This window comes from Mytilus galloprovincialis, chromosome 10, assembly GCF_965363235.1.
Source record: "Mytilus galloprovincialis chromosome 10, xbMytGall1.hap1.1, whole genome shotgun sequence".
Classification (NCBI taxonomy): domain Eukaryota; kingdom Metazoa; phylum Mollusca; class Bivalvia; order Mytilida; family Mytilidae; genus Mytilus; species Mytilus galloprovincialis.
Genome location: NC_134847.1, coordinates 59,464,240 through 59,480,723, shown reverse-complemented (window position 1 = coordinate 59,480,723; position 16,484 = coordinate 59,464,240). Strand labels below are relative to the sequence as shown.

The following is a 16,484-nucleotide window of genomic DNA, read 5'->3' as shown; positions in this document are numbered from 1 at the left end:
CACGAGTTGGTTGACCGTTATGGAATAACCATTTCACAAATGATATCGGATATGTTCCTCACGTCGTAACTACAATCCCCTTCCCTTTCATGAATTTGACCTACCGAATTAGACTATTTACCGGATTTGTAATCACATAAGCAACACGACGGGTGCCGCATGTGGAGCAGGATCTGCTTACCCTTCCGGAGCACCTGAGATCACCCCTAGTTTTTGATGGGGTTCGTGTTGTTTATTCTTTAGTTTTCTATGTTGTGTCATGTGTACTATTGTTTTTCTGTTTGTCTTTTTCATTTTTAGCCATGGCGTTGTCAGTTTGTTTTAGATTTATGAGTTTGACTGTCCCTTTGGTATCTTTCGTCCCTCTTTTGGACAGTAAAGCGAATTGCAATTCGAATTAGAATTGACGTTAGGACGAATGCGTATTAAACTAATTCGAATTAGTTAATGCGAATCGAATTCGAATTACGTGTGAACTCAGCATAAGTAATCAATGAGATACTTTTGCCACAAAAGTGAATGTGGCGGACTTGTGTTCCGTAAACGTTGATCGTAAGTACAAAGCAATGAAACCGGGGAAAAAAAGCATTTTTTAAAAGTACGAACAGCTCGAAAAAATTCTTCATACCTCTATGATGTGACAGCTGTTTAGTGCAGGCTAAATATTTTGGAATAACGAGACGAATAGTAGGCAAGTGACAATGCTAAACGTCCGTAGGAAAATATGTCATGTATATTCCTGGGACTACAAAATCGTTCCTACAAATGGAATGTTCAACGGGATGAATCTCGGGATGTTCGTGATGCCACAGAAAAGACAGGACATGTTGGAGAGGATCAAAAACTCATTACTTTCATAGCCATCAGAGAGTTGTTGCAAGGGTTATTAAACGCGAGATTGTCGTTTTGAAACTTGACAAAAGGCCGTTTCAACATTCTCAAAAAGAAGTGACTGATTGAAGATTATTCGATTATTTTGTATGAGAAGTATAAAAACAACATTCTGATCAAAATGAAATATTATGGGTATTTTTTAAATGAATCAGTCCATTAGCTACCATATCTACGGTACTTAACAGACCATATATCTTAAATCCCACCACCAAAAATTCGAACACATGAAACAGTTTATACTGTAATAATCAAGATGGTGGCAATATTGATGGCTTCCTTTTAGGAGATTTTGGAGGAACCGGCTTTTTAAGATCCTCCATATCTTTTTCATTTTGTCTCATTATATCTTGAACAAATCTCCTACACCGTGATTCCAATTTGTCAAAATGAACTTTTGCTCTCTCTAGACGCTTTATCTTTAAATCTTCAAACTTATTTGGCACTTTTTCAGCAAGGTTGTCTATATTAGCAATTTCCTTCAGTTGCCTTAACGACATGACAACCGGCCTAACCGGTGTATCACATATGACTTTAAGTCCTTGAACTTCTTCATTTGTGTCTTCGTCTTCTTTAATTTCAGACTCTTCTTCCTCGTTCGTTTCCTCCGGTTTCTTTTTCGCTCTTAACATTTTCAACTGTTGGTGAAGCGGAGCTGATTTATGACGTCGGACACGTGCAATCACTGCGTCAGACGCAGGAACAACTGTAGTGAACCACTCTTCTGGGAAGTCTGATGTATCAATTCGTTCCTTTAATTTTCGATGTCGGTTTAATCCTGATAAGTCTGAGTGAGATCGGACTGTGTGCGGAGGATGAGGTTGGATAGTTGTTCTTTTTTCGTTTTCCTTTTCGCTATCTGGAGACGGAGTTCTCGTCTTCGGAATACGTGGTTCTTCTTGAAAAATTTCTAAACTACTTTTGATTCTTACTTTGTTATGTCGCTCTTCATAAGATTTGAAGTCAGAGAGATCAGGCGTCAGTGCCCTTAAACGTCGTTTTAAAATACTGACTCTCTCAGATTCAGTCGGTTCAGCTTGATATTTGTTTAGTTTAGCTTCCTCCTCTTCATCAGCCTCAGCTCTCTCCCGTATTTTTCTACCTATTTCCGAAGTCCTTAAAATAGCTGATAAAGTCTCGAGTTCCCTATTTAATTGTTTTATTTCAGTGTCTCTTAGAATAACATTTTTGAGATGATCTTTGCGAAGTGCGTGCAAATAACGATTTAGTCTATCTCCAAGTTTTTCATTTTCAAAATAGATATCACTATGATCTACCATAAGAAGCTGCTCTATTTGACTTCTCTTTTTAGCGGTTTTGTTCAGTTTGACAAGCTCACTGTTCATCTCGATGTCTTCTCCGAGAATTATCTTCGTTGAAAGCCTGCAAGAGGAAAACATTTAATTGAATCAATATGTTTTTTAAATAGTAATTTTTCAAAATATTATATTCTCCTGATTTTACAGGTTTTACAAGTTGGACTAGAACAAACAAAGTTCTATTTTACATTTGGGTTAGTGGCGCATTCAATGTCTGAAGATATGAAGTTTAGCGCGCCTAAGGAGTAGGACACAACGCTGAAGATATGTTGTATAAAAGTTTTGTAAAAATTAACAACTTGGTTGAATATTAAAAATTTCAAAATGATGTTTGTGATACCTTGAATTACAGTAAATGATAAAATGATTGTCATGGTCATAACTTTCTCGAAAAATGACATCGAAATGTTTTTATCTCGATAACTTTAGTTTAAATTAATGTTTTGTTACAGTCGAACGATCCATTTTGGTTTTGACTGTACCAGTCATTGATCTTGACCAGTCAGCATTAGCCTGAAGCCGTTTGCGTTGTTTTTATTTTTTTGTATGCTGTACTAAGGGAAGATTGTTTACGTAAAACATATCAATAAACTAAAGGCTATACGAACTCAGAATGAGGAAGAAAACGTGTCAAAAATACTGACCTCTAACGAACTTATCCAAATTACAAACTAAGTAATCTTAAATTCTCAAGTTTATTTCTTTAAAAAAAATGTCCAAATGGATTTTCAAATACATTTATTATTTATACATCGTTAGGTTTATATAAACCGGACTGTTATTGGGGTAGATATTTTTTTAATGATCTGGACAATGAGATTTGATAGATGTAAGATCTTGTTATCTCTCCTATCTTATCATGCAATCTATACTTAAACAAAACACATGAAGAAACAAATCACAATCCTCGGATTCCACCCTGGGAATATAAATCTATACTTATTATATAGATAATGGTGATATATTGTCATTGGTTTAAACACAACTTGATGAATGCCGATAGCATCTACCACAAAGTATTTAAATCGCTCTTGTAAAAATGTCCTTACATTGGCATTATATATAGTACATGATTAGTGTCATGTTTAAGATGTGATTTCCAAAACGTCTTTGCATTTAATTTTCAAAGGTAAAATCGGTTATTGATTTGGGGATGTACGGTGGGCGAACGGCTGAGGCGGGCGACTGCCAAACAGTGTCCGTCCAGTTATACATAAAATCGCTTTGACGAAATCTGTTCAAATTAAGATATGTTGTTTCATGTGAATACATGAAGGGCATGCTCGATTTTTCACGATTTTAAGTTTTTATCGTTGTTGAATTGTAGACCTTTCAAAAGCGATACTTATTTATAGTGTTGTCCGTGCAATCACTAGATATAACGCTTTGACGAAATCTTTTCAAATTCAAATTTTGCTTTTATCGTTGTAGAGTTGCTGTTTGGAAGTTTGTTTCTGGAAATTTATCGGAGTTACCACAAAATTCTCTGGTTTTATATCAAATAAGGTTATAATCTCATTAACATATTTCTTTAATCATTTTTACTTCATGACTTCTTATTCTTACCCATCCCAGCTGAACAAATGTGTTTGTTGCACTTATATACCTTCTCAAATTCCAATATTATATCACTTGTAATAAATAGATCAGTTTTACCTTTTCATTTCCGTAAACGACAAAAGTTAATTTATTTTCATTACTTGATCCTGTTTGGGGGGTTCAGATTTCCAAATATCATTTTCTTGCAGGAAAATCATTTGCTGTCTATTTGACAGCCTCTTGTTTTTTTCATATTTTGACTTGTTCAAGGATTCTACCCTGGAACCGGAGCGGCCAAATTGCAACCAGCGGTCGCACGCTGATTTATCGAGGTGCCAAAATTTAGAATGCTGATTGAAATCATATTCAAACCAGAATTGACATCATTGGTTCTAAATTTATCATTTGATACACAGGCACTAGTCTCAGAAAAAAATCCTATTTACCTTAATATAACATATTATATAAAGGTATATAGGAAATTTTTTTCTGAGACAAGTACCTGTGATTTGACAATAAAAAAATAATGCATTTGTACTATAATATTGAACGAGTTTCTACAAGCTGTTTTTGATTTGACCGTTTTTGACTGCCAGAAACACACATTAAATAGAGCGCAATAAAACATTTGTCAACCAATTAAAAACAAAAGAAACTCGTTAAAATTTGCCGTGGAACGAATCGGGTACCTTATGTTCTGTCTAAGCATGGTTATAACATAAGTCTAAAATAAGTTGATGCTTCATAGAGTAGAATTCTCTATAAAAGAACTGTGACCTAAAGTCCTTTCGTGATGATGGAAGGAAATATAATAGCAAAGTAAAAAAAAAAAAAACTCCGGGTGCGTGATTTTCTCGATGTCATTGAAGACCCATTGGTGGCCTTCTGCTGTTTTCTTCTCTTTGGTTGGGTGGTTGTCTCTTTGACACATTCCCCATTTCTATTCCCAATTTTAAAATTCAACTACTGTACCACTAGCCTGTCAACAGTGACTGATTTTACCAGTTCGAGCCCTGCGTTCTGATCCAATCTTAATGGACTATGATTGCCAGTTTTCCTGCCGATGGACGGAGGTTCTCTTTTACCATTCCGGCTTCCTCCATAAATAATAACGTCATTTGCGCTTTTAATGATTTTGCGATTCACAAACCAGAGTCTTTGTCATTCGTGTATTATTCAACTTGTTGTGATCTATGATTGATCATGATTCTAAACAAATAGATGGGGAGATGTCTCATTGGCACTCATACCACATCTTCTTGTATCTAAATCAATTGAAGTTGACGATACTTTAAAATTAGGCTACACAGAGAAAGTATTATTTTTTGTGTCGTTGCTTTTTTGACGACAACGAAGGAATTTTCAAAATTCAATTTGATATTCCTGTGCATCTTGCAAGCTAAACACAGTGCAACTAAAATGCAGAATGAACATCAACCCCCTAAAAAATAAATATTAAGTGAAAATGATCGAAAATTAAAATAAAAAGACATCGTACCTTAAGCTCTATAGACATTCCTGTATGCATGCAACCAGTGTAGTTATATATGTCCACTGTTTAAGTTTGTTTTAATTTTACATGAATAACATACCCTACTGGGAACTTAAGAATATATTTGACAAGTTACAAGTAGTTAAACAGTAGAGAATCAAATTACAGGATTTTGATATCGCGTTGAAGCACGCTGAGGTTTGATCGAAACAATTCGATAGACCCATTGTAATAACCTTTACATTGTTTCGTATTCAGCGATGATATCAAATTTTAATTCCTTGGTACGGATTTGTATTAATTATAATTAAATAGATAGCTGATACGTTTCTTGTAAAATACAAAGGTCAATATTTAGAAAAATAATCACACTGTTGAAGCGTTACTAAATGCATATCATTTATAAATCAAAATTTATACCCATATCTAACCAAATGTTGGTCGCGTGCAATCTCATGCAACGCCCCGCGAAAAACTTGCACATTTTTTTATGTTTTAACCAAAAAAAGGGTCGTTTTCTTGAGCCAACATCGCTATGTCGAGAAGAAGACTCATAAAAAAATATAGTTTTACTATAAAGCACGGCTTTAAAGGAACAAGATACTCCAAAAGTTTACTTAATATTGAATTTGATTCGAGATATCCGAGGGCTGGTTATAATTCTATTGTATGAAGGTCATATCAATTATATAGTTTTTCGTTTGAATATCTTGATAAAACAATTCTGTTAAAAATGATGTGCAAATACTGTTACTAATGTTACATGAGCGAAAACATTTAAATTTAAATGTCCTCTCGGTTGCTCGAAACACCCATTTGTGTTCTTATATTTGAAATTATTTTTGTATAAGGCAAAACATTTTATGTTTGCTTTCAAATGTTTTGATTACCAGTGTATTAATGGTAGGTTTTTCCAGAAACATATTTTATCAGTATTACACACACACTGGACATAGATATAGTCTAAGCAAAATTAAGCACATTTTTTTAAAAAGAAACTTTTCATTTTCTTTAATTTCGTTATATTGAGTTTGTCTGTTTTATTTATAGTGTCACCTAAGGTTCTTATGTAGACGAAACATACGACTAGCGTATAGTACGTGGTTCATATATAGGACTGTATGTATAACCTACGCGAATATCATTTTATATGTTTTTACCACCACTAAATCGGTATCGCTGCTGGTGGAGTATCAGTCCTCGATAATACAATTGCTTCGGAATAATAAATTTATTTGTAAATGTCGAGTAAAGTTTTGAAGATATTTTTACCTTTTAAAGAACATTAAATTTGAAAATAAGTTATTATAATCTTCTCAGACATTGTAAATCTCTCTGTTTTAAACAATTGGTTTAGATAAAAATGTATGGTATCGTAATATTTTTTTTTCGGGAAATCTTACTTTTTCAAGATATCGTTAGTTTCAATGTACCTTTAATTCTTAAAATACTTAATGATAAAATAGAAAAGATATAAACAATGATTTAAATAAACTAAAACTAGTATTAATATAAACAAATGCTTAACAACTTTAAATTTATTTGAAATGGTTAAAGGAAATCGGTTAAAAGTGTTTGTGAGCAATATTTTCAAATATTAAAATTACTGTTCTGGATATGAATAACATATGCACCACTGGACGCTTAGTAATATATATATATATATATGACATCTCAATTTATAATATTTGCCCCTCTGATCTTTATGAACATTTTTTTTTTTAAATGATAAAAAAAAAAAAAAAAAAAAAAAAAAAAAAAAAAAAAGAAAAAAAACCTGTATAAGGAACGAAAGAGGTTTTCGATATGACAAGGTTGGACAAATATATTTCAAAATTATACATGATTTGATTGTCATTGAGATGACTATCTACACAGACCAAAGGACGGTAAAAGATTAAAGATGACAACGAACTGCATTTAAAAAAAAACAGAATTCATAAGAAATTAGTATGACAATATGTGGGATAATTAATTATGACAAAAATCAACGGCCTAAACAATATGACAAAACTCAAACGGCCAACGAATACTATTGAGTTACACATTCCATTTTATTCCACTGTTTATACATATTGATGGTTTAAACAATATTTGATTGGTTGAGACTGTCCCACGTGTCATTGAACAAATCTTCATATTTCCCTCTCAGTATCATAATATTCCCCTCTGAAATGTCGGGACTAAATCATGCGACGGCGTGCGGTTAATTTAAACGTCTTATTATCTAAATTTTCTATTTTCTAAATAGACATAGCAAATATCATTTTCTTGTACAAATTTATTCAGACGTTTATACAAAAAAAGGCTAATAATTAACTTGTTATCCGTACTGTTTATCAATGTATGTCGTGTTTAGTAATAAAAACTAGCGGATAAGAAAAAGATTGTATTCAAACTAATATTTGATATTCAGAAAGTAAACAAAGCATAGGCAGTGGAATAAAACATTCATTTCCCTTGGTCTCGGGAGATATGGAGATTTGTTTAACCTCTATGCGAAAAATCATATTTCCTTCGGGCAGAGTCCTCGTGAAATATGAATATTCTTGGGTGAACAAATCTTCATATCTCCCTCAGACACGGGAAATAAATGTATAGTATTCCACATTCCAAACTAAAAGAAAAATTGAAAGAGTTGATATTGCTTTGTTTCATAAAAAAGAATGGCCAACGTAGATACAAGTATCTTGTCTTAGGGAGGGATACTTTGTAAAGGATCTGATTCAAACGAAAAATTCTCTGAAACTGACAGTTAGCAATAGCCTTTAACTCTCCGCTAAAAAGATGATGTTCTTTCACTAAATAATGCAAAATTTAGTGACTATGTTTAATGCATCTATCCCATCGAACTAGAGATAAAGGATACAACAGATACAGTTAAGTCGGCCTCATATCATGACTTACATTTAGAAATTGACAATGAGGGTCGGTTGAAAACAAAACTTTACGACAAAAGAGATGATTTCAGCTTTCCAATTGTGAACTTTCCATTTCTATTTGCAACATTCCAGCAGCACCTGCATACGGTGTATATATCTCCCAATTGATACGATATTCCCGTGCTTGCATTTCATATCATGATTTTCTTGATAGAGGGTTGCTGCTCACAAGGAAGCTTTTAAACCAAGAGTTTCAAATGGGGAAGTTGAAATCATCACTTCGTAAATTTTACGGACGCCATCACAAATCGCTTGACCGTTATTACCGTTTCACAAATGATATCGGATATGTTCCTGACGTTGTAACTACAATCCCCTTCCCTTTCATGAATGTGACCTACCGAATTATACTATTTACCGGATTTTTTATCACATAAGCAACACGACGAGTGCCACATGTGGAGCAGGATCTGCTTACCCTTTCGGATCACCTGAAATCACCCCTAGTTTATAGTGGGGTTCGTGTTGTTTATTTTTTAGTTTTCTATGTTGTGTCATGTGTATTATTGTTTGTCTGTTTGTCTTTTTCATTTTTAGTCATGGCGTTGTCAGTTTATTTTCGATTTATGAGTTTGACTGTCCCTCTGGTATCTATCGTCCCTCTTGTGGACTTTGGACAGATCAGAACCCATATTCAGAATATGGCGATGTTAAACATGTTTGTGACCGCCACTCTACGGCTAGCATATGAAGTTGTTTAAAACATAACTATAGAACAAACTGTTAAAACCAGTAGGAGAGGATTTCACTCATCAAATCGGTACTAAGCACAAATTCAAATAACAAAAAAAAAAAACATAGACAAAATTCGTCATACATTATTTAAGGAATGAAGAACCGATTTAAGTTTCTAATTTTCTAACAATGATTTGAATCATTGAACATATATTTGTTTGTGATAGCATCGTTAATTTGATTGTGTATCACTCTATTTTTGTTGGTGAAAATAAAGGCAGTAAAACAGTAGTATACCGCTGTTCAATAATCATAAATCGATAAAGTGAAAACAAACCCGGGTTACAAATTAAAACCGATAGGAACCTGACATAAACTTTAAGAGAAAAACAATGGAACACCAGAAACACTGAACCGAAACAAATACAAACGCCAGCATACATAGAAACAGACTATTTGATAACAATTGCCATATCCTTGACTTAGTGCAGGATTTTTAAAGAAAAGAATGTATGTTTGAAAAACAATATTATAAAACAAGATTGGATCAAACTAAATAAATCATACATGCTGGGACTTGCTGCCTTCAAAAAGATTGGCGAAAGATCCCAAAGGGACATCCAAACTCATAGATCAAAAATAAACTGACAAAGCCATGGCCACAAAAGTAAAGACAAAAAGACAAACAAAAGTACACAAAACACAACATAGAAAACTAAAGACTAAGCAACACGAACCCCACCAAAGTCTGGGGGTGTTCCGGAAGGGTGGCAGATCCTGATCCACATGTGGCACCCTTCGTGTTGTTCATGGTATTACAAATCCGGTAAATAGTCTTATTTGGTAGTTCACATTCGTGAAAAGGGAACGGGATTGTAGTTACCACACCAGAAACATATCCTATATCATCTGTGAAACGGATATTTTATAACGGTCAACTAACCCGTAAAGACGTCCGTAAAACTTACAAAGGGATGATTTCAACTGCACAATTTGGAACTCTTGGTTTAATAGTTTTCTTGCGAGCAGCAACCCTCTATCAAGGAAATAATGATAGGAATACAAGCCCGGGAATATCGTTTCAATTGTGAGATATGTATTCCGTTTGCAGGCGCTGCTGGAATGTTGCTACATAGAAATGAAAAGTTCACACTTGGGAAGCTCAAATCATCTCTTTTGTCGTAAAGTTTTGTTTTCGACCGACTCTAATTGTCAATTTATATAGATGTAAGTCAAGATATGAGGCAGACTTAGCTGTATATGTTGTATCCTTTATCTCTAGTTCGATGGGATAAATGCGTTCAACATAGTCACTAAATTTTGTGGGAGAACATCATCTATATATATATATTGCGGAAAGTTAATTCAAATGATAATACTAAATTCTTTTGTTTCTAGTTCTTGCATGAAGTCAGCCTCAAAAGAATAAAGGAACAAGTCGACAAGAGGGGCCCAGTTGGTTCCCATGGAATTACCGATAGTGTGTGTGTTTTTTTAAACACGTCCTCCAAATGAAACAAATATGTTGTCGATCAAGAAATCAAGCATCTTGATAATGTCAGTTTCAGAGGATGATAGAATTTATGTTAATAATTGAGAAAGAGGTTTTAATATATCTCTTGATACATAAAAGATGTAATGTGAATTTGTCTTTGGTCAACTTCCACTAGAGACAAAATAACATAATGACTATAGGGATTTTCTTTACCAAGTTTTATTAATTTTTCGGACTACAAAATCTTTGTTTTAGATGTTTTTATTCTTAGCGCACTTATGTTTATTCTAGAGATAACTTGGTGCTGCTGGGAAGGCATCTAGCTCGTTCATTTCCCTCCAACATAATTATTTCATTTATTCACAGGATAATTTAAATAAAATGAGAGAAAATAAACTTACCATTTTCCACAGAAGATTTGAATGACAGCTTCTTCTAAATATTTATCAAGAATAATCCTGTTTTGTCAGTTGGACTGTCAACATGACAGGTTTTTACACAGCTAGCTTATATCCTATCAAGATAAGAAACAGAAATGCATATACAGCCATGTTGGATCTCTGGTGGGGGCTATTGTTACGGGGTAACATATCAAGATCATCTGTTTTAGAAACATTGTATCGATGATTTACCTTTAATCTTCTAAGAGGTTCGCTCTGTTAAGTAAATACAAATTACATTTATATACTCTTTCAATTGTCTTTTTAAAGTGTAGAAGGATAAATTAAATGACACTGTATGTAATCATACTGAATATATTGTTTATGATCTGTATGTCTTGAAAAGTGTTGTGTTACAACATCACCTTAAATGCATTTATAACTCGCATAATTCATATTAACCAAGCAGCAACTACACTATAATAAGGTTTAATTGACCAAAAAATTCGCGAAAAATATGTAGCGGTATTCATTTTCATTACATGCCTAAGAAAAACGTTTATATAACATTGTCTGCAATAAAATTCCACGATTTCACCACCAATAAAAAGCAATAATTTCACGAGGTATGTCACTCCTCTAAAGTCATTATCGAATCAATAAGCCTCCAGTGGCAAACAAATTTCTGATGATGTTCAGGGGACAAGGCGTTACCAAAAATAAATAAGGTATTTTCTGCAATAGAGGGTCGGTCTGGATAACGGAAGGAAAATTTGGCATACAACCGGAGAATGAGAATATATTGAGTAGGGCAGGTATTTCAAATTTCTCAAAGAGTTGGCGCAAGGGTTCTAGACATGCAGAATGCTTGGCACTCCCTTCATCCGAGGATTAGGATTTAACGTACTCATACTTCTCTCACAACCCGCAAACCGATCCCCATTAGTTTTCCTGTCGATCGAAAGAAGACCAACAGTGACATCATTTATTTCCCCAATCACCCTGAAGGTCTACAACAATGTAATCAGTGATTTGCAACAAAACGAAGTGAATGGGTAGTATAAAAGATATAGTAGTGCTGCCATTCTTAACCTTATTTGAATTTATAGTAGAAAAATATATCCAAGAATATAGATATTTCATGGGTTTTGAATTAAATATCCCCAAATTCCAAATATTTATGACATTTTGACTTCCTTAAAATTTATATTAATTTTGTTTTCACTTCAAATAGTTTGTCATTTTCGGGTTATCGGTGGCCGACTGGTCTAATGAGTTCATCTACAGTATTATCATATATCTCTAGCGAAGTTCGGATGGTTTTTCTCCTGGCTTTCCGGCTCTCTTCACCAATGAAAAAACAAACCGACCGCCACGATATATATATAGTCAATAGTATTAAAAGTGACATCAAACACCAATAATCAATGAATCTTAAAACTAAATTAATAATTGAGGTATATTGTAAATGATGGATTTCTTTTATTTTCTTTTTCTGACTCTTAAATAATGCTGCCAGCGAGATATTTGCTCATTTTTACTTCCTGTAGTTTTGATTTCAAACAAACCTGATAATGGTTATCCAGAAATGCGTGTTTGGTAAACTTATATGCTATTATATTTCTTTATAGTATTGTGCAAATCTACATCATTCTTTAATAAAAGATTAAACTATACTAGTACCTGCATAAATCTGTGTTATTTATTCTCAGTTCCACTGATAATTATTGCAGATAGCTACATCTATTGAACTTATCATTTTCAGCTACTAGTAGTTTTATCATCGTGACAACGCGTTCACACTATTTATATTCTAATGCACACCTCGCATTTTCTTTTCGTCATCATTGAATTTCGTACATGTATTCTGATATACTTTTGGGAATTGAAACGCAGATATCTTAATGGGCGTCAAGTTGGTTACCTATTCCCTATTCCCTATTCGTTACCTATTCCCTATTCCCTATTCGTTGCCTATTCGTTACCTATTCCCTATTCCCTATTCGTTACCTATTCCCTATTCCCTATTCGTTACCTATTCGTTACCTATTCCCTATTCCCTATTCGTTGCCTATTCGTTACCTATTCCCTATTCGTTACCTATTCGTTACCTATTCCCTATTCCCTATTCGTTACCTATTCGTTACTTATTTGATTTTTAATATCCTTCCCCCTTTTTAATTATGGCATGGAATAGTTTAATATGGCTGCCGTTACCATGGAAACGGCACAATTGTGAAAAAAATGAGCTTTTGGTTTTTGGTGAACTGTTTGGATATGCTTCAACTCAGAATCATCATATTTTAAAACAATGTAGGTGCCCACTATATACAGGTGTTGGATGATTTTGGCGATCATTGGAACTACTATGTTGCCATGGAAACTACACCAAAATTTTCAAAATTCTAAAAATGCTCAAAACTTCATGAAACTTCACAGTAATGATGAGCAACATTGGAGTTGGAATTTCCAAAATAGGTCTTGTTACCATGGAAACAATGCAAAAAGGTAAAAAATTTCAAAAATAAGAATTTTCCGCAAACTGGATGAAACTTTACAGGAATGGTAACTGGCATAGGCAGAGTTGGATTTTGAAGTTAGAATTTTTTTTAAATGGCCGCCGTAACCATGGAAACAGCAAAAATATCAAAAATTCAAAATGTTCAAACTTAATGAAACTTTGCAAAAATGTTACTAGACATCTGTAGATGCTCTCTTTGACTTTGGAATTGTCAAAATGGCTGTCGCTCACCTGGTAATAGGGGGAAGGGGTGCCTTCCGTTATTGCTAGCAATTACAAATCTAGTTGTTAATAGTCTTACATATGGTAATAGTTCTGAATTGGTTGAGGTAAAATGATCTTTTTATGACCTATTTATATGTGTTTGTGCTCAACCGATCCTTTTACTTCATGTTCGATACGCATTTGTTCCTTACTTGTTTTTTATACGTTCTACCTTTTAACTGCTTTATGTCCGTATGTTTGAAGATGGATCTTGGTTCGACGGGATGAAATCACCGTGTTAGCGCTTGCGTAAAAACGAAGATGTGGTATGATTGCCAATGAGACAACACTCCACATTAGACCAAAATGACACAGAAATTATCAACTATAGTTCACTGTACGGCCTTCAACAATGAGCATAGCCCAAACCGTGTAGTCACCTATAAAAGGCCCAGACATGACAACCTCATACAATTCAAACAACAAAACTGACGGCCGTATTTCATATACAAAAAAATAAACGGAAATATGTAACACAAAAACAAACGATAACTACTTAATTTCAGGCTCTTGTCTAGGGACAGGCACATACTTACATAATGTGGTAGAGTTAAACATGTAAGCAGGGTGTACATCGTTTCGGAGCATGCTATTACCTTGTTTAATTCGTTCCATCACTCGCTTATAATTCGCTTATAATACGTGTATCTTACGTTGCACCTTTTAAAACATGATTTTCAATTGTTTTGTTGTCTCTGGTGGAAGATTTGGGCTCTTAGAGGTGATATAACTCTATAAGTGCATTTGTATCCGTTCCAGCGGTCGGATAATACCCTGTTAAATATTCGTTACTATTTCGCTTTTAAAAAGTTTGTTGTACGTTGCACCTTTTAGAAAAGGATTTCCAATTGTGTTCATATCTCTGGTGGTAATAATGTGTTCTTATAGATGAAATACCCCTATAAGCGCATATGTACTCGTTCCAGCGATCGGTTAATACCCTGTTACCTATTCGTTACCTATACGTTACCGATTCACTTATAGTACGTTTGTTGTACGTTGCACCTTTTAGAAAAGGATTTTCAATTAAATTCATATCTCTGATGGTAACAATGTGTTCTTAGAGATGAAATGACCCCATTAGAGCGCATGTACCCGTTCCAGCGCTCGGTAAATAACCTGTTACCTATTCGTTACTTATTCGCTTTTAATGCGCGGGGTATACGGTGCACCTTTAAATAAATCGTTTTTTAATTGTGTTCAGGTCTCTGGTGGTAAGAATGTGTTCTTAGAGATGAAATTACCATATTAGCGCGCATGTACCCGTTCAAGCGCTTGGTTAATACCCTGTTACCTATTCGTTACCTATTCGTTACCTATTCGCTTATAATACATTTTTTTATACGTTTCACCTGTTAGAAAAGGATTTTCAATTATGTCCATGTCTCAGACGGTAACAATGTGTTCTTAGAGATGAAATGACCCCATTAGAGCGCATGTACCCGTTCCAGCGCTCGGTAAATAACCTGTTACCTATTCGTTACCTATTCGCTTTTAATGCGCGGGGTATACGGTGCACCTTGAAATAAATCTTTTTTTAATTGTGTTCAGGTCTCTGGTGGTAAGAATGTGTTCTTAGAGATGACATGACCCTATTAGCGCGCATGTACCCGTTCCAGCGCTCGGTTAATACCCTGTTATCCATTCGTTACCTGTTCGTTACCTATTCGCTTATAATACATTTTTTTATACGTTTCACCTGTTAGAAAACGATTTTCAATTATGTCCATGTCTCAGGTGGTAACAATGTGTTCTTAGAGATGTAATTACCATATTAGCGTTCATGTACCCGTTCCAGTGCTCGGTAAATAATCTTGTTACCTATTCGTTACCTATTCGCTTTTAATGCGCGGGGTACACGCTGCAACTTGAAATAAATCGTGTTTTAATTGTGTTCATGTCTCAGGTGGTAACAATGTGTTCTTAGAGATGAAATGACCCCATTAGAGCGCATGTACCCGTTCCAGCGTTCGGTAAATAACCTGTTACCTATTCGTTACCTATTCGCTTTTAATGCGCGGGGTATACGGTGCACCTTGAAATAAATCGTTTTTTAATTGTGTTCAGGTCTCTGGTGGTAAGAATGTGTTCTTAGAGATGAAATGACCCTATTAGCGCGCATGTACCCGTTCCAGCGCTCGGTTAATACCCTGTTACCTATTCGTTACCTATTCGCTTATAATACATTTTTTTATACGTTTCACCTGTTAGAAAAGGATTTTCAATTATGTCCATGTCTCAGGTGGTAACAATGTGTTCTTAGAGATAAAATGACCCCATTAGAGCGCATGTACCCGTTCCAGCGCTCGGTAAATAACCTGTTACCTATTCGTTACCTATTCGCTTTTAATGCGCGGGGTATACGCTGCACCTTGAAATAAATCGTGTTTTAATTGTGTTCATGTCTGGTGGTAACAATGTGTTCTTAGAGATGAAATGACCCCATTAGAGCGCATGTACCCGTTCCAGCGCTCGGTATATAACCTGTTACCTATTCGTTACTTATTCGCTTTTAATGCGCGGGGTATACGCTGCACCTTGAAATAAATCGTGTTTTAATTGTGTTCATGTCTGGTGGTAACAATGTGTTCTTAGAGATGAAATGACCCCATTAGAGCGCATGTACCCGTTCAAGCGCTCGGTAAATAACCTGTTACCTATTCGTTACCTATTCGCTTTTAATGCGCGGGGTATACGGTGCACCTTGAAATAAATCTTTTTTTAATTGTGTTCAGGTCTCTGGTGGTAAGAATGTGTTCTTAGAGATGAAATTACCCTATTAGCGCGCATGTACCCGTTCCAGCGCTTGGTTAATACCCTGTTACCTATTCGTTACCTATTCGTTACCTATTCGCTTATAATACATTTTTTTATACGTTTCACCTGTTAGAAAAGGATTTTCAATTATGTCCAGGTCTCAGACGGTAACAATGTGTTCTTAGAGATAAAATGACCCCATTAGAGCG

The 16,484-nt window shown here is 34.7% G+C and overlaps 1 protein-coding gene across 2 annotated transcripts; it reads right to left on the bottom strand.

Moving 5' to 3' along the window:
- Positions 1–949: 949 nt before the first annotated feature.
- LOC143047990 (uncharacterized) lies at positions 950–11,104 on the bottom strand. 2 transcript variants are annotated; one of them, XM_076221383.1, is made up of 2 exons: positions 10,755–11,104; positions 950–2,274 (listed from the first exon to the last, which is right to left on the bottom strand). In XM_076221383.1, exon 2 carries the CDS (start codon positions 2,235–2,237, stop codon positions 1,143–1,145), a length of 1,095 nt encoding a protein of 364 aa, XP_076077498.1. In that variant the 5' UTR covers positions 2,238–2,274; positions 10,755–11,104; the 3' UTR covers positions 950–1,142. The 2 variants fall into 2 exon arrangements, with proteins under 2 accessions (XP_076077498.1, XP_076077499.1); XM_076221384.1 differs by lacking the exon at positions 10,755–11,104 and adding an exon at positions 2,855–2,994.
- Positions 11,105–16,484: the final 5,380 nt, after the last annotated feature.